The 16274-nt window shown below is 31.9% G+C and overlaps 1 protein-coding gene across 2 annotated transcripts; it reads left to right on the top strand.

Annotated features, from left to right (window-relative positions):
• The first annotated feature begins 2764 nt into the window (after nucleotides 1–2764).
• On the top strand, nucleotides 2765–13989 carry LOC106710830 (G-protein coupled receptor Mth2). Of its 2 annotated transcripts, XM_014503012.2 has the most exons (9): nucleotides 2765–4168; nucleotides 5126–5370; nucleotides 6398–6581; nucleotides 7988–8066; nucleotides 11496–11680; nucleotides 12004–12196; nucleotides 12493–12683; nucleotides 12839–12865; nucleotides 13766–13989. In XM_014503012.2, the coding sequence occupies exons 1-9, from the start codon at nucleotides 3208–3210 to the stop codon at nucleotides 13903–13905; spliced, it is 2205 nt and encodes a 734-aa protein (XP_014358498.2). In that variant the 5' UTR covers nucleotides 2765–3207; the 3' UTR covers nucleotides 13906–13989. The 2 variants fall into 2 exon arrangements, with proteins under 2 accessions (XP_014358498.2, XP_014358499.2); XM_014503013.2 differs by lacking the exon at nucleotides 12839–12865.
• The last annotated feature ends 2285 nt before the right edge of the window (nucleotides 13990–16274 follow it).

The following is a 16274-nucleotide window of genomic DNA, read 5'->3' as shown; positions in this document are numbered from 1 at the left end:
GCTATGAAATGACGCATAACTTTGCAAGTGGCAGATATGGATAATTTTATTTTGATATTTTTTGTTTATCGTACATCATATCGACAGATTATTTCAAAGACACATTATTACTAACCATCTGTAGCCCACTCGGCAGCGATCGTGACAGCTTGATGACGAAACACTTGGGTTATTTCTATAAGTAACATGCCTACTGGGTTGTTAAAGCATTAAAAATTATTTTAATCGTACTTACTACTACAGTATTCGCGACTACCACTTCTTTTATAACGCTAGTCTAGCGGTGAATGGTCCTTTTGTGTCGATTTGTATTGCTAACTCACACACATAGTTTTTTGAAAATAGGCGCAGTTAAATTTTATATTAAACTTTGTTAAGTTAATTACAGATTTATAGTCGTAAAATCTAATTTATGTTTATTTGTACTTATATACGAAGTGGTTTTGATCGTTTGGCACAGGTTCATGGGTTGTGATAATTTAATGGATTTTGTTTTCATTTCTTAAGAACTTTTATGAGCTATAGAAGGCATTTGTACACATTATGACGTTATTAAATTCTGACAATATTTAGCAAACCTTAGGAAAATGTTAAATAGTTTATTTTAAGAAGAATATTTAGTCTTTTAGGGTTATTTTTTTTGTGACTGAGTAGTCACTGTGCCTTGATGAGGCATTTAGAGCTTCAACGGGAGCAGATGGCGCTTAGCCTAAGCCTCTTTTTTCGTGTTACTCTCAAACATTTAATATAACAACTTGTATACTGATTTTTAAAGACCGAAAAAGATATCTAACCTAGTGGGCGTAAATTAAACTAAATTTTGACAGCTTATTTTAGCAGCATTTTGACAGCTGTGAATGTCAAAAATGTGCCACAGGGTCCTTTTCCTACTGAACTGTCTTGTCATGTTTTTTTCTTGTAACAGAACTTATTGCGATAAAACCGACTCTCTCATCGGGTCAGATATCCTTGTTTGTGCACTCATATTTGACTCAATGCTTACATTTTATCCTATCTGTTTATTTTTAGCTCAAGATAATTGCAGTGCAATTAAAAAGAACAAATAGCATGATTGTAAAAAATAAGGCCACAATATCGTAATATATGATTTCAGTTATATCTTCTTGACATGTTTTAATCTAACACATTCGAGACATTTATTATTATTAAATCCTGTATTCAGTCATTATTACGACAGAACCAGGAGCACGCACGCAAGAAGGCTTGATCTTAGAGCAAAACGTAATACCTTACGTAATCTTAATTAATTTAGACATCAACACAACTGATTTGAAGAGTAAAATTGAATGTAAGGAAGATTTAAAAGTGATTTTGCAAAATGTGGCGGTAAATTTTTTGAAGTATTACCTAATATATTTGGAACAACTCCTAGAAAATATCTGTTACAAACATCTTATACTATTTCATATGTTTGAGACTTCTATAATAATAGGTACGTTTATAACATTTAACGGGGTGTGTTATCATGATTCACAACTGCGCTGTTGTTTGCACATCCGTTCAAAAATAATCTTAAGCAAATAAACGCTTATGCCTTATAAAGATCAAAGTTCGAATAAAAAATTATAATCGACGTTCCTCGCAGCTTAATATGTCTTAAATTAATCAAGACCACTTAACTATACGTATACCTATATTCAGTGAAAAGATTTTTGCAAAACAATTACCTCCATTTTTAACGACATAAAAATATAACTGAACAACAAAAACCTTAGGGGAAGGTAAAATAGTACAAACGTTCAATTAGCTACAAAGTACTTTTAACTCATTTTAACGTACCTCCAAGGTATTTGAGAAATATATACAAATTAAATTAGCAAGATTGGCAATTATTGGCAAAGTTCCAGAAGACTAGCATAGTCTTAAATATGAGCCGAACGCAAACAAGTCAAAACAATAAACAATACCTACAGGTTGTAAGGACTTTGGATGCTGTAACTGGTATTGTTCGAGTATGATGTTTAAACGTTATAAAACATTTAATTAAGATTATTGCAAATAAGCACTATCTATTAGTTTTGTGCCACAAAAAGAGCTAATTTTAATCGTCTTTTTTCTGTTCAAGTAAGCATAAAAAAGACATTGCTCGTCAAAAACTTTTTTTCAATCGTACGAAATTCAATTTTTATGCGATAAAAACTTTGCTATGTTTTTCGCCCCGGTCTATCTGAAAGGATCTTTATGTAGATGATGAAAACTGTCGATAAAAACGCTATAGTTTGTATGGAAAAATATAATCCTTCTGGTTAATTTCATAACGTAAATAATCTTTTTTAGTCTTTGAACTTGAGTTAGTTATGTTATAAGAATAACGTCAATTATTTAGACCCAACTTTTTAAAGTTTTGGCAGTTATGCATTACTTTAACGTGAATTTTACTAAAAGTACATAATATATTCGTTGTAAAAGTAAGGTTTTGGTAACTCGATTACAGTAACATACTCGTTTGTTTTCAATATTATCTTAGATAACGGGAATATTATATCAATACAAGTCACCTTTCTTGAAAATCTACATATATAAAAGAAAGTCATGTTAGTTACACTATTTATAACTCAAGAACGGCTGAATCGATTTGACTGAAATTTGATGGGCAGGTAGCTTAGAATCAGGAAACGGACTTAGGATAACTTTTACCCCGTTTTCTATTTTTTATTCCGCGCGGACGGAGTCGCGGGTAAAAGCTAGTAAAGATATATATCACACAAAGTTCTTAGTAATCAATCGGTCACTTTACTGTTATCAGTATTTGATTGGCGATGAATCGGAAGCGTTGTTGTTATATCATGTTAAAATCGTCGCTTGCTGCTTATTACCTTAGATTATTGGGATAGTTTACTTTTTAATATATAGCGTTATATAGCAATAAAATAAATTATTTTAATATTTTGAAAAAAATACATCGAAAATGAATGACACTCAATGTGTTATGGGGAGGCGTAGGATGTTGTAGTGTAATTTTCAAGGCTGTGGTTCCCTAGGCGCGTAAAGCGCTCCTCATTCCTCGGTGCGGCTACTCGCCCGCAGTCTGCAGCCCGCATCATTCAGCCGCCGCCGCCGACCTCTGCTACACGCCCGGATCCGCTCCTCGTGTAAACAATGCATTCCGCGATGACCGACGCTAACCATCTGGTGTAACTATATCAAACATAAGTGTGGGAAACAGTGCGTCGAGTTTCACGAACCATGTTGTTCCCGGTGTATGTGTGTTATTTTCTCGTGACGGTGGTAGCAGCTGGTGACTTCTTCAGTAATGGTGAACCGACGGTTTTTCGAAAATGTTGCCCTCGGCAACACAGTCTCGTCAAGGTGGTAACGGATCATTACAAACATTTTGATTGTTTGGACCGGCTTAGCTTAGCGCAAACTTACAATATTTCATATTCCCCTTTGATAATAAGTGATGAACGATTCGTTTCTGTCGATTACGGCTTGCCGATATTGTGCGATGGAATAAACATGATAGTCAGTGCGGTTGACTTAGAAGCTAAGTTATCGACTTCACTGAATATCTGTTATGATAGGTTAGTGGCAGAAGTCAGCAATGGTACGTTAATGCCATACATTCCGCAAACGATAGGGTTAACCTGTATTAACAATGAAACTGAAACTAAATCGGAATCAGCCTTACAAATAAATCACGTGCGAAAATGCTGTAAGAAAGGACAAGTTTTTAGCGCTAGGTATCATGTGTGTGTAGATAGTGGAGACAATGACGAGCAGTGGATTGTTGACCGTTTGAATTTAACAGACAGTTATGTTTACGAAGTAGACATAGGCTTGCAGTGCAAGTCCGATGAGTACGCTGTTGAATTACGACAAAGAGATTATACTTTTTCTGTAGATAAAAACGTTTTAATAGCTACGAATAGGAACGATAGAAGTAAAACAAATAGCCTGATGAAAGGGGAATGGTGCATGGATCAAGGATACGACATGGAAGATATGGTTGCTAAGATTTGCACCCGAAACTGCGCCACTTTTAATGCCTTTTGCGTTCGTAAATGCTGTCCTGAAGGATATCATTATAAAGTAAGAAGATGCAATAGTTTAGTTAGTTCGTGCGTCCCTAATGTTGACGAGCAAAATTATTTCCAACCAATGTACTATTTGGAACCATTAAGGAATGATCACTTTGGTTTGACAGGTACGTTTTTCGCTGCTCATTATTTTTTAAGTAATATTATGATTTATCAATTGTGGTACGTGTTCGTATCAAATAAAATAATTGATAATAAACCTTATCTGATAAGTAAACGTTGAAGTTTAAAAAGTAATATCACTCTATATAAACTGCTGTATACTAAAATTTATTTACTATTTACATAATAATTTCCCAGAAATATTGTGGCGTATCTTAATTAATTATGACGATAAAAAAACCGATTCACTAGTGCAAATAAATTCACATATATACTATATTTTTTCAACTCGTGTATTAATTTTTTTTACACTTTTCTTTTTTTATCTTCTTATATTTATTTACATTTCACGCCAGACTTAGATTATATGGACATTTAAAGTATTGAATTTATGATTATCCTAGCTGTTGATCGCGACTCATATACTAACTGTCGATCACATTAAGCCCATGAATGATTATTTTACAGCAACTAACAAATAAGTCAAAAATAATGTTATCCAGAAAGCGCTATTTTAAACTGTTGCTCATTTCGTTCTTCAAGTAATTATTTCGTTTGTTATTCTTATATGAAATATAATGACGAAACCGATTCCGAAATCAAAATACTACAAATACATTGTTATATTGTAATTTTTATTGACGTATGATGTGAAATGAAACAGTAAGGTTTAACTTAACATAAGCACATACTTCTTTACACTTTTTTGCATTTTACTCAACAATGTAATTTATATACTAGACCATTCAACAATGATGTAAAGGTTATTTCAATTAATGTTTACGTAACTATTATTTCAATTATAGATCGTAGTACGTATAAGATTTTTAAACATTTAACTTACGGATACAAAATTGAATAACAGATTTTTAAAACCTAATTGTTATAATTACATGTACACATGAAACTCTTTCTCTCTTTAAAATTATTTAAGCAATCTTTAATAATTTTAACATTCTCAGATATAATGGGAATCCGGACGAACCTAGAATGCCCGGACGGAAAGTTTGTTCTGAACAGATCAGACCCACGTGACAATCATCGTTTGACTGCCGAGGGTTTACTGGAATCATCGATATCTCTTACAAACGACTACTGTATAGAAATGTTCGATCGCAGGCATTGTCCAGAGAATGATGTTATTTCTAGTACCGTCCTCTGCTTTATTGCAGCAGAAAAGATAAAGGACTTTCGCGTAGCTTTCGTGGTGAGTTTGTGAAAATATTTCTGGTATTTTTTTATTCATTTATTAATTACTAGCTTTTTCCCGCGACTCCGTCCGCGCGAAATAAAAAAAAAAATAGAAAACGGGGTAAATATTATCCTATGTCCTATTCCTGGTTCTAAGCTACCTGCCCACCAATTTTCAGTCAAATCGATTCAGCCGTTCTTGAGTTATAAATGGTGTAACTAACACGACTTTCTTTTATATATATAGATTACCAAAATCTTAATAATTATTAAAAAATCATATAAAAGACATTATACAATGATATATAATAATATTATAAAATGGATTAATCCATTTAGTTTAAGCTAATTTTGAGAGACAATAATAGTAAGTAAGAAGTAGAAGAAGTAATCAATATTTTAGATTTGCCAGGAACTAGAATAAAAATGACAAAACAATGATGAATGTAAATGGATGAATTAGTAAAAAGTGAATTAAAATTTTCATCTAATGTCAATTAACAAATGGTCTTATTAATTTTTCTACTCTATTATTCCCGAGTTGAATAGCGTGACTGCTCAAGGTCTTATGTCCATCCTGTTTACTGGAAATGATTTTTCAAATAAATATTTCAAAACATTTCCATGTTTTTTAGATTTCTTTGAATCAATGCTGTGTTTTGATTTTTTTATAATAACTAGAAGTAAATTACTGACTTTTTAAACTTTGTTTCAAACATTTAGATCTGTGCAGCCATATACAAGATACATGTTAACAATCATCCATATATTCAATCAATCCAACTTTAGCATTTATAATATACTAGCTGTCGCCCGCGACTCTGTCCGCGCGGCATTAAAAGAAAGCTTTATAAGAAGCCTATGTGATCTTTCAGACTATGTTCTACTATCGTGTCAAATTTCATCAAGATCCGTTGAGCCGTTCTGAAGATACCTTCAAACAAACATCTATCCATCCATCCATCCATCTAAACATTCGCATATAATAATAATATTACTAAGATGATACAGAATTCTTTTAAATCTCTTTGGTACCAATGCAGATAAATAGTATATCGAGCGTTTGCTTGGCGCTGACGCTGATCGTGTACTGCGCGCTGCCCGAGCTGCGCAACCTGCACGGCCAGACGCTCATCTGCCACGTCAGCATGATGCTGCTTGCTTACTCCTGCCTCGCTAGAGTACAGTACAGCCCTGTCTTTGACAAACTCACATGCAAATTACTCGGTAATTTATATCCTCAACTTCTTTATAAACTAGTGAAATAAGGTCCGCAATCGTTCTTCGGTTTTACAGAACGTATGCATAATAGCACTAACGGTTGTCCCGCTGTACTTCTAAATACAAATAATATTAAATTTATTCTTCCATTTTTTTATAGCTCCATTTTACATAAGTTTTCAATGTATAATAATGATTATATTACATTTCAAAAATTTATAATATTGCAGTTGCATGTTATAAAGCTTTCAAATATGATATATCAAATAACTTTAGTCTCGTAATAGGCGTCGCATATACTGGAATTCCCTATAAAGTAGTTGAAATATCCTGTTAATATAAATTGCACTTATGCAGGACTTAAAACAAGATTTAGTTTTTAACTGTATATTTATTTTTTATTTATTTCATGATAATCATCTATTTAAATAAAATCTATATTATGAGTATATTATGTAACAACATATATAATCGTATGTCTATTGAAGTCACATCGAAGTTAAACTCTTTTAGCATTTGTTCGAAATCATACTAAAACATAAAAGACAGGATGGCAATCATTTTATAACACAAATGCAAGTAATAATATATGTATGTGTTTATAATGAGTAAACATAATGTGTGCGTCTTGTCTTGTAGCGTCTTCACGTATTAGTCAAATAAGCAAAGTGTAGTTTGTTAGTATTTGCATCTTTAAAGCTAATATTACGAAAGCCCAAGGATACGGTTTCCTATCTCGCAATACTCAAACCAAGGGAAATATATAATATATAAATATTCACATTTCGTAAAATTACTTATACGCGTTTATGTTTGTTAAATGTTTTGGTTGAGATAAATTTGTTTGCTTTACCTTATACGAGTACGTGCTTTTAAATATAATAGGAAGAATGTCTATATTCTTTTGTCGGTTAGATTGAAGATCTGTCGAAGCTGAAGAGAAACGGAATGTACCACAAATATGGGGTTTATGCTTTATTTAACACTCTGATGATACTGGGTACATAAATAGTGAGGTTAGGAAAGATAAACAGAAATCTAATTACTTTCACACACACGCAAATGTCTCTATTATGTTTCAGATTAACGTTTTATCAATTTTAATAAATTATATTACAATTTTGCGTACGTCCAAGTGTACTTAGAGCTTTCATTTTCCTAGTTACAGTACTTGAGCATTGCTATCAGGTGTTATCGATTAGGTTAATTCGTGCACAAACACTCAAGTTTGTAACAACCTTGTTAAAACTAGATAATGACAAATGCGTAGGAAACTCTTTATATTTATATAATTGAAAATAAATCATCGGCGCGAGGATGAGATGATATGATAACAAAAGAATGTTTGTTCGGGTCAGTTTGAATGTTCTCATCTGACACGCTTGATCAATTACTGTATAATGTTTGCACAGGGTATGGTATCTATTTCGGATTCATGGCGGCGTTCGGCTGGCTGAACGTCATGTGCTTCGACATATGGTGGACATTTGGGTAAGAATTATTTGTTTACATATATATATTAAGACCTCTACCGCATGTTTGGATTGGTTTTATTTGATTTAAACCACGCTACAAACATCGCAAATGTCGTAAAACTGTAGCCAGAAGTCGAAAACAGCTTTACTAATTTCTAATGACTTAATGAGCCAACAAAAACCCAACAAAGTTCAATATTCTGTCACGTAAACATTCTAATATCTAATTTTTGAAACGAAACTTTGGATGTAGAAAATGACTGACAAAGAATTTTTGTTCGACAAAAGAGTAGAGTGATTCGACAGTTTGTAGGAATTCCATGGTGTCTTATGGTGTCATCTTTAAATTAAAATAAAAACTAAACCTATTTAAGTACATATTATATAAAACATAATCGAAAGCAGATGTTAATTTGAGCTAGAAATTACTTTTTCACGGGTCGGTTTGTTTATATTTAAAATGTCGGTCTAGTTCCCAGTTTCGTGGTAAATACGCAACAAGTACACGAAGAAATCGTGAAGTGTTAAATCTCAGAATCAATGGGAATGTCCATTGTGGTCAAGAAATAACTGTGATATCATTGATACATACAATATGATTGTTGCTTTGATATTTCAGGATAATACGTTTTTATTCAATAGAATGTTTCAATAGTAAAAATTTAATCCAATATATTGTAAGCCTGTATATAAAATTAATTTATACATAATTTACAGTCATCTATATATGTACACTGTGTTATACAACAGTAAGATTTATTAAACCGGATTGCGTAAACGATACTACAACATAATTCAATTTAATATTGTTTTAATTTAGTTGTTTGATACCATCAAAATCCGTGATGTTTTTTTAAGATGTTTTTACATTCAGCATCCAGTTCAAAGATACTCCGCTTCCTCCTACTTCATCGATCGATTCGATCTTCCTCATGATTGTTGCCGCTCACGAGCTTTCAGATTGTAAGCTCAGGCAGTGAGCTCAGTTCGGTACCAATTTATTTATGCAAAATAGTGGTCTTCAATCTTACGGGCTACTGCACTAGGGAACAATAGTCATCAACATCATATTAGATATTAAGGCTAAAGATTATTCCCTCTTCCAATTTTTCACACAAAAGGCATATTGAAGCTAATTAAAACTACAAATTTCTAACAATAATTGCATAAATTTATCTATGAATCAATGAAATTACGCCATATTGTTGAACGACTTAATGCCGGCAGAAGTCCAAATAGTGGAACTGATTCAAGTCCGTAGTATTTCAATGTAAACTTTGCAAATTCAAAAATAAATATTTGCTGTATACTAGATTGATGTACTATAGCTGTTCAAAGGCGCTAAAACTCTGTGACTAATGTTTTTCTAAATAAGAGCTAGCTGGTGGGAGGATCTCTTTTCTGCGTCAGCCACGTTATAGGGTTGTCTGCATTCAAACATCTCATTTGTTTGGCCTTGTCCGATACGTATTTACCCGTGTATACGTCAATTAACGATATACCGTTATTTTTAACCGTGGTTAATAATAGCGTATTTAAGTAATCTAATACTTTGGAAAAGTCATAAAGTACAAGCTAATGAATTGGCCAATAAAAACTGTAATCGAAAACAAATTACTTCCATTGATTCTTGCTTATAAACTATTTAGTAGTGGCGTGGTCGCCGCAAGTAATATCACCCCAGTGGTTTAGCCGTCTGACGCCTTCAACTAACTTTGATTGCCTAATCGACCTAATAAATAAATCAGTTAGATTGATCAACAAAACATCTAATGTAATTAGGACCCCTTTCTTTTCTTGCTCATAGTAAAATGATGCCGCTAAATAACTAGTAGCAATAGAAGTCTAATAATTTTTACACGTTGTCGTTTTATTGAAAAATGACAATATATGTTTAGGAATCGTATTATAAAATATATTAAAATAATATGATGATCATGGAAAACATAACAGTATTATGTAAATTTGATTGTTTTTTTTTTATAATTTACTATGTAAATAGTACATATTCATTGGAATTAATGCTAATGAAATGTGCTGAAGTCGCAATTACCGTTAGCTGTAAAGAGGGTGGGTCTTTAATTAACATACACCGCTGCCGTCTCTACGGACTGTTTTTATATGAATTACATGTTATTTTTGTTAAAGCTAATAAATAGTAATACAGATTATCAATCTACATAACCTTAATTAAAATACAATAAAGAAGGACTTAGAAGATATCTTTGGGGGAGACCGAGTTCGACATTTGGCTAATATGATGAAAGAAGGACCACATCAATAAGGACTACATTTTACACTACTTCTTAAAGTAATTAGAAATGAAATAAATTCTTGTCACTAATAGATTCGCTCTTGACATTATTTAAACTAATTTAGCATTATTTTCAAACAAAAAAAAAAAAAAAACTAAATTTTAACTAAATCATCTGTTCTAAAAGAGACTCATTAATTGAATAACTACTCATATGTGTATAGGAATCCCTTACTGATTTATTATTTGGTATTATTAGGTATTGGTACTAACCGTTTTATTACTCTTATGAATTTGTAAATGTTTGCTTGTGTAGGCGTAAATACATACGGACGTAGGCGTTCACGTATTATTAGGGATCGCCGACCTGTTTTTATGTTTAATAAAATCTAAAGAAGCTTCCGAAAAATGTGTTTATAACAACAAAATAACCTATCTAGAAGCTAATTTTTTATCTATATATTTAATTAATTATTAATAGTATAAACTTAATTAACTTTAAAAATCATTAAGTTGTCTTGTAAGTCTAATTAAAAAGATTATTTATACGATCACCATTTATTAAAAACAAGACATCACTCACAGTCATTCAAGAATCATGATGAAGTTTTGTAGAAGACATATTAGTTGTTTTTTATTTTGTTTCGCATGAAAGGAAATAGTAGTTGTATTAGTCGCAGAGCTTTGTCTATGTTATTTTATTATTTAATCTCTAACGACAATAAAGCGAAGTGTGGCAGGTTTATACTGCAGGAAACATTTGCGATCAATACCTATTAACAAGTTTATGACCATCGTGTCCATTATTCAGCGACGAAATGGGTTATAAACCACCACTGTACTCAATAAACTAGTTTATGCCATATCATAATTACAACTAGCTATCGTCCGCGACTCTGTCCGGGCGGAATTAGATAAAATTAAATAAGTAGCCTTTTGTGTTCTTCCAGACTACGTTCTATATCTATGTTAAATTTAATCGAAATTCGTTGAGCCGCTCTGGAGATACCTTCTAACAAACATCCTTCCGTCCATCTTAATTCTAAACTTTCGCAGCTTTAGAATGTTAAGTAAGTAATACCACTGCGTAGTAAAAATTAAAAAGGATAGGTCATATTACTGTACCTATAAATTTTAATTAACTTTTCTATAAATCAAAAGATATAATTACATATTTTTTTCTTTTAACAGGAGTGTAAGGACTGTTCAACCTTTAAGGAAGAGTAGTTCTGAACGTCGTCGTTTCATATGGTATTCCATGTACGCGTGGAGTATTGCAGTAGTTTTGACGCTGACCATGTTCCTTTTGGATCGGTATCCTATTTCCATCATCCTCGATGCCAATATCGGAAATGGTGCCTGCTGGTTTGGATCACGTAAGGCCATTTTTCATTTTTATAGCTTCTTATAAAATACTCTGGAGAGTCGCACTTTGAGTAACAGTGACTCAGAACTATGACTGATGACTATTAATTATTATGAATACACATCGTGAATCTATATTTAGTGCAGAGATCGTTCGTTCGCCTAAAACATTTTATAGCTATACGTCATGTAATGTACATTCCATTTCATAAAATAGCTTTGTGACTATTTACAGCTTATAAGTTAATTTAGTTAGATATTTCAACTTTATTTTTAAAACTATTCTACGTGTGTGATATTTCAAGATTTTTTCCAAGATATTTGGATTTTTCAGTTCAGAACGTGCAGTCAGATTGGCCTCACTACATATATTTTGTAATACCAATAGGCATTATAACTGGCACTAACTTTATCCTATGGATACTTACTGCTCGGCACTGCGCCCGCGTCAAGTCCGAGGTGCATCGCTTGCAGGCGGGCTCCGTCGGTGACCGCGCCAAGCGACGTTTTCGTGTTGACAGAGCTAAGTGAGTGGATTTCAAATCTTAAAACAGTATCATTTATTATTACTTGAAAAGAAATCTTGATTTCTAAACTAGATTTTACTAAAATTAAAAGCTTTGGTGAATTACTGTTTTGACGGCAAAATCAGTTTTTTTGACCTAAATATACCTGAATTTGAATACCTGAAATTTTAATATGTCATTAAAATATCAAAGTAGAGACAGGTAGTAGCAGTAGAAAACCACATTATTAAGAACTTATTTAACATATTACTGTAAAATTGTGTTATAGGAGATTTAATGTTTTATTTTATTTGCAGATACGTATTGACTGGCAAACTATGGGTAGTGATGGGCGCTGGCTGGGTATCGGAACTACTCTCTACTATTGTGACACAGCCTCCTTGGCTTTGGACTATCGTTGATCTGTTTAATGAACTTCAGGGTGTCTTCATTTTCCTCATTCTGGTAGTCAAACCTAAGCTGTACTACCTGATAAGAAAGCGCTTAGGTAGGAAATTAAGTTATTTTCTAACCCACGTTTTTTGGATTGTTTTGATAAAAGGAAATATGATTATAATTACATTATTTATATTAAAAAACCGTTTCGTAACAAAAGCACCTATGTTTTTGTTTAAGGAGTTACAAATGTTAATTTTATTCCAGGTTGTTCTCGGACTCCAATAGACACAAGTATATATTAAATATTTATTTTTCATGTTCTTCAATATCTATATGCTTTTTCTATAATTTAGCTATCGCTGTTTTTAGATTGAATTACATAAATATGCCAATCATCTAATGGACAAGGATGATGATTGCACATAGTGTACTGTTAGTAGTTAAACTTGCATGCACTAAGTTTTGTTAGGTTCAGATACAATGTAATCATTTTTTTTCACACATATAATACAAGCTTAGTTACCACGCCTATTAAATTCTTACAACTCGTGTTAACTTGCGCAGTCTACGTGCGAATACACGTCACGTGTTTTGTGATGGATGTGTTAAATTTACTTACAACTTTGTTTGTTAAGCATTGAATTAATTAACACAGTTTATATTTACCGCTTTTAACAAAAATATCTGTGTTTTAATTTTAGCGCAAACGCCAAAACTTGTACTCGTTTCGCATAGGTGTTGAAGCTTTAATCGCATTTTTGCCAGAATTAAAAATAGAATTCGTCTAACTGACATAGCTTCCGAGATTCCTACTGAGAATAAGGGATGCTACTTGTTGGCTATGAATATGTAGCTTCAGTTTAAGTGTTAATATTAAAGATTTCTGCTTTTTGTTAAACAAAAAAGCAGCAAATGCGCTTCAGTAACTCTTTCATTACACTTTATGTGGACTGAAAGCTTAGCTTCAAAATTTGGGTCAAATTTTTGGATAGATTATTATCCTCATTTTATATGCAGAACAATGTATTTAAAGCAAAAATTAAGAGATATTGGTAACGTGTTTTATGTCTGAGCTAACAGCGTTACAATGGGCCACTATAATTAATTAGCATACTGATGAATTTGTTTCGCATGTCTTGTTAAACGTTTGACGTAATCGTATGACGTTATTAACTAAACTAATATAAACAGGGCTGGAAAAACCGGACTCGCAGAAGAAAGGCACCTCCTCCTCGGCTCGCACCTCTTCTACCTTCCTGTCGAGAACAATCAGCTCCGACGAACGCGCTAATTTACGAACCTACCAACATAATAACCACAAGCAATCTTAATGTTTCATGTGTCATGTTTCTAGAAAGTCTTTCTCAGTTGTTATTGCAGAATTTATGTAGCGTGCTGTCAATTGCATAATTATTTTTGCTCTGTATTGTTGAAAACAATTTTGATATTTAACCATGTATGCGATTATTATTTTTGATGTATAATTAAAAAAAAAAATGCGGGAAAGAATATTTATCATTACAAATACGGAAAACAATATAATTTTCGAGAGTAAACGAAAATGTAAGCGCATAAAAGAGGTACAACCATTTACAAAAATAAATGCGGAAACTCTTTCGTCTAATTTACCATTGAATAAACAATTTTCTTCCACTCGTCTGATCATAAAACCCATTATACTGATTTACATTGCAATTGTTTAGAAAGACTTTTCTAGAGAATTAACCGTGTGAAATGTCTTAACTCGGCAATTAATTTTTGTCCATACACATTAAACATTCAAAGTAATAATATTATTTTTATTTATCATTGTTGTAACTTAATAATGCAAATACTTGTTGCAATGTTGAAATATAACCTTAATGAATGGAAGCGAATTATCATTGTTTTTAATGCTTTCCGAATGTCTACATACGTCAACCATATCTCCTAAGTAAAAGAAGGAACGGAATTAAGCAATTCTTTATTGAGTAATTCAACAGACAATGGTTTTATTATATTTATGTTATATTGTGCGTTCCGATACCACTGCATATAATATGGATAAAAATATGGCAGGATGTTCTGAGAACACCAGAAAATGTTAAAAAAAGCCATATAAATAAATCCAAAATAAAAAAAATAAGTGTATCGTTTTAAATTAAATTTGCTTTCACTATGGCATTCTTTTGATTGTTCATACTTTTAGTGTTTTTTTGTCATTGTCATTTCAAGGTACGCGAGATCCGGCAATTTTTTTTTAAAAGGACCATAGACTAACAATTTGTCGTGATGTAAGAAATCATATTTGGCCGGAATTGAGTTTACCTAGAATATGTTTTGTATTTGTTTAAAAAAAAAAATTGAAAGTTGAATGTATTTGTATTAGACTACGGCATCGCTAAAAATAGCACAGTTTGAAGAAACACTAATATAGATCTAGTCATAACGTAATTAGGTATTCCCGTTTATTATGTATGTTTAAGATTAAGCTTAATGAGTAGTATATAAGTAAATATCATAAATTGATAGTAAAATAAGGGGTACACTTGTAGTAATAACATTTCACTAACACGTTGCTTGACTATTATCCCACCTAATTTCGTATAAGCGAAAATATTTTTAGTGTAAATCGCGTTAATTTTGTATTTAAGGTGTAATTCTAGCGTTAATTTTGTATTTAAGGATTCAAAATTTTTTTCTATTAGAAGTGATAGTTTGTTAAGATTTAGCACTTCTTAAGTTATCCGTAGTACAAACTTATTAAGCAAGAGTAAGCAAAGTGTGAAGTATAAATCTTGAGCTTTTGAACCTACCAAGAATATTCGTTAGAGCGTTTTCGTAAAGTCAACGACAAAATTTGTGCAACGGGCAAAAAATAACAGTTGGCGTAAAGTACACTAAATAGTTTTAATGAAATTTTGACATGTTTTGTCGATGTCGTTACAAAGCTGTGTAATATTCGTGTTAGCCTCTCCCTCTGCTCCCTCTGTTTCATTTGTTTCGTTATCACAAGTTATTAAGTTATGTTGTTATCACCTTTAAATCAAACTGGTAATGTCTGAAATTAGTTATTGTAAAAATATGTTATATTTAGTGTTACAAATAATAATTAACAATATGCTAGATATTAGAATAAAATAAAAATACATCATCCGTTTACATTTTGCTTATGCAGATATCTTCAACTTAGACAAAAGTTATTACTTTGGACATTTAATTTCTCCTAATGTATAATATATTTTAGTAGTAATAAATTTAGGTAGATGCATATGTAATAACATACATAGCTGACATGACACGTACAGTTATAAAGGAAGTTACATTTTATAATTTTTGACTATCACGATGCACAGCCTATATTATTTATATTTAAGGAACATAACGAATTTATATGTATGCCAATTACGTGAAGAGATCTAACATATTCAGTACTAATTAGTTCAATGGTTTTTCAGAGAAATGTACATAACTTTTTAAAATTTTGTAATGTTTACACATTCGAGCCAGAATAATCGAGTAAAGTCATTAACTGGCTCCAGCTGTAAACAATTGCCATACATTAAGTAATATCGAGGTTATCGAATAGGTTTTTTTTAAATTACATGAAACGTATAGAAAATAAGTTTTTTCTTTGTTGACCTAATTAGGAATTAACTTTAACTTGCTTTTGTTTTTTATAAGTAAAAAAAAAAATACTTCCATGGTTTACTGTGAAAAA

Source organism: Papilio machaon, chromosome 1 (assembly GCF_912999745.1).
Source record: "Papilio machaon chromosome 1, ilPapMach1.1, whole genome shotgun sequence".
Lineage (NCBI taxonomy): Eukaryota > Metazoa > Arthropoda > Insecta > Lepidoptera > Papilionidae > Papilio > Papilio machaon.
This window is presented reverse-complemented; position numbering and strand designations above follow the sequence as displayed.

Excerpts from the sequence above, each read along its gene's own strand:
- LOC106710830 (XM_014503012.2), top strand. The coding sequence starts at position 3,208 with ATGTTGTTCCCGGTGTATGTGTGTTATTTTCTCGTGACGGTGGTAGCA. Across the intron at positions 8,067-11,495 it reads GACATATGGTGGACATTTGG|GAGTGTAAGGACTGTTCAAC; the intron begins GTAAGAATTATT and ends TTCTTTTAACAG. Across the intron at positions 12,866-13,765 it reads TCGGACTCCAATAGACACAA|GGCTGGAAAAACCGGACTCG; the intron begins GTATATATTAAA and ends TAATATAAACAG.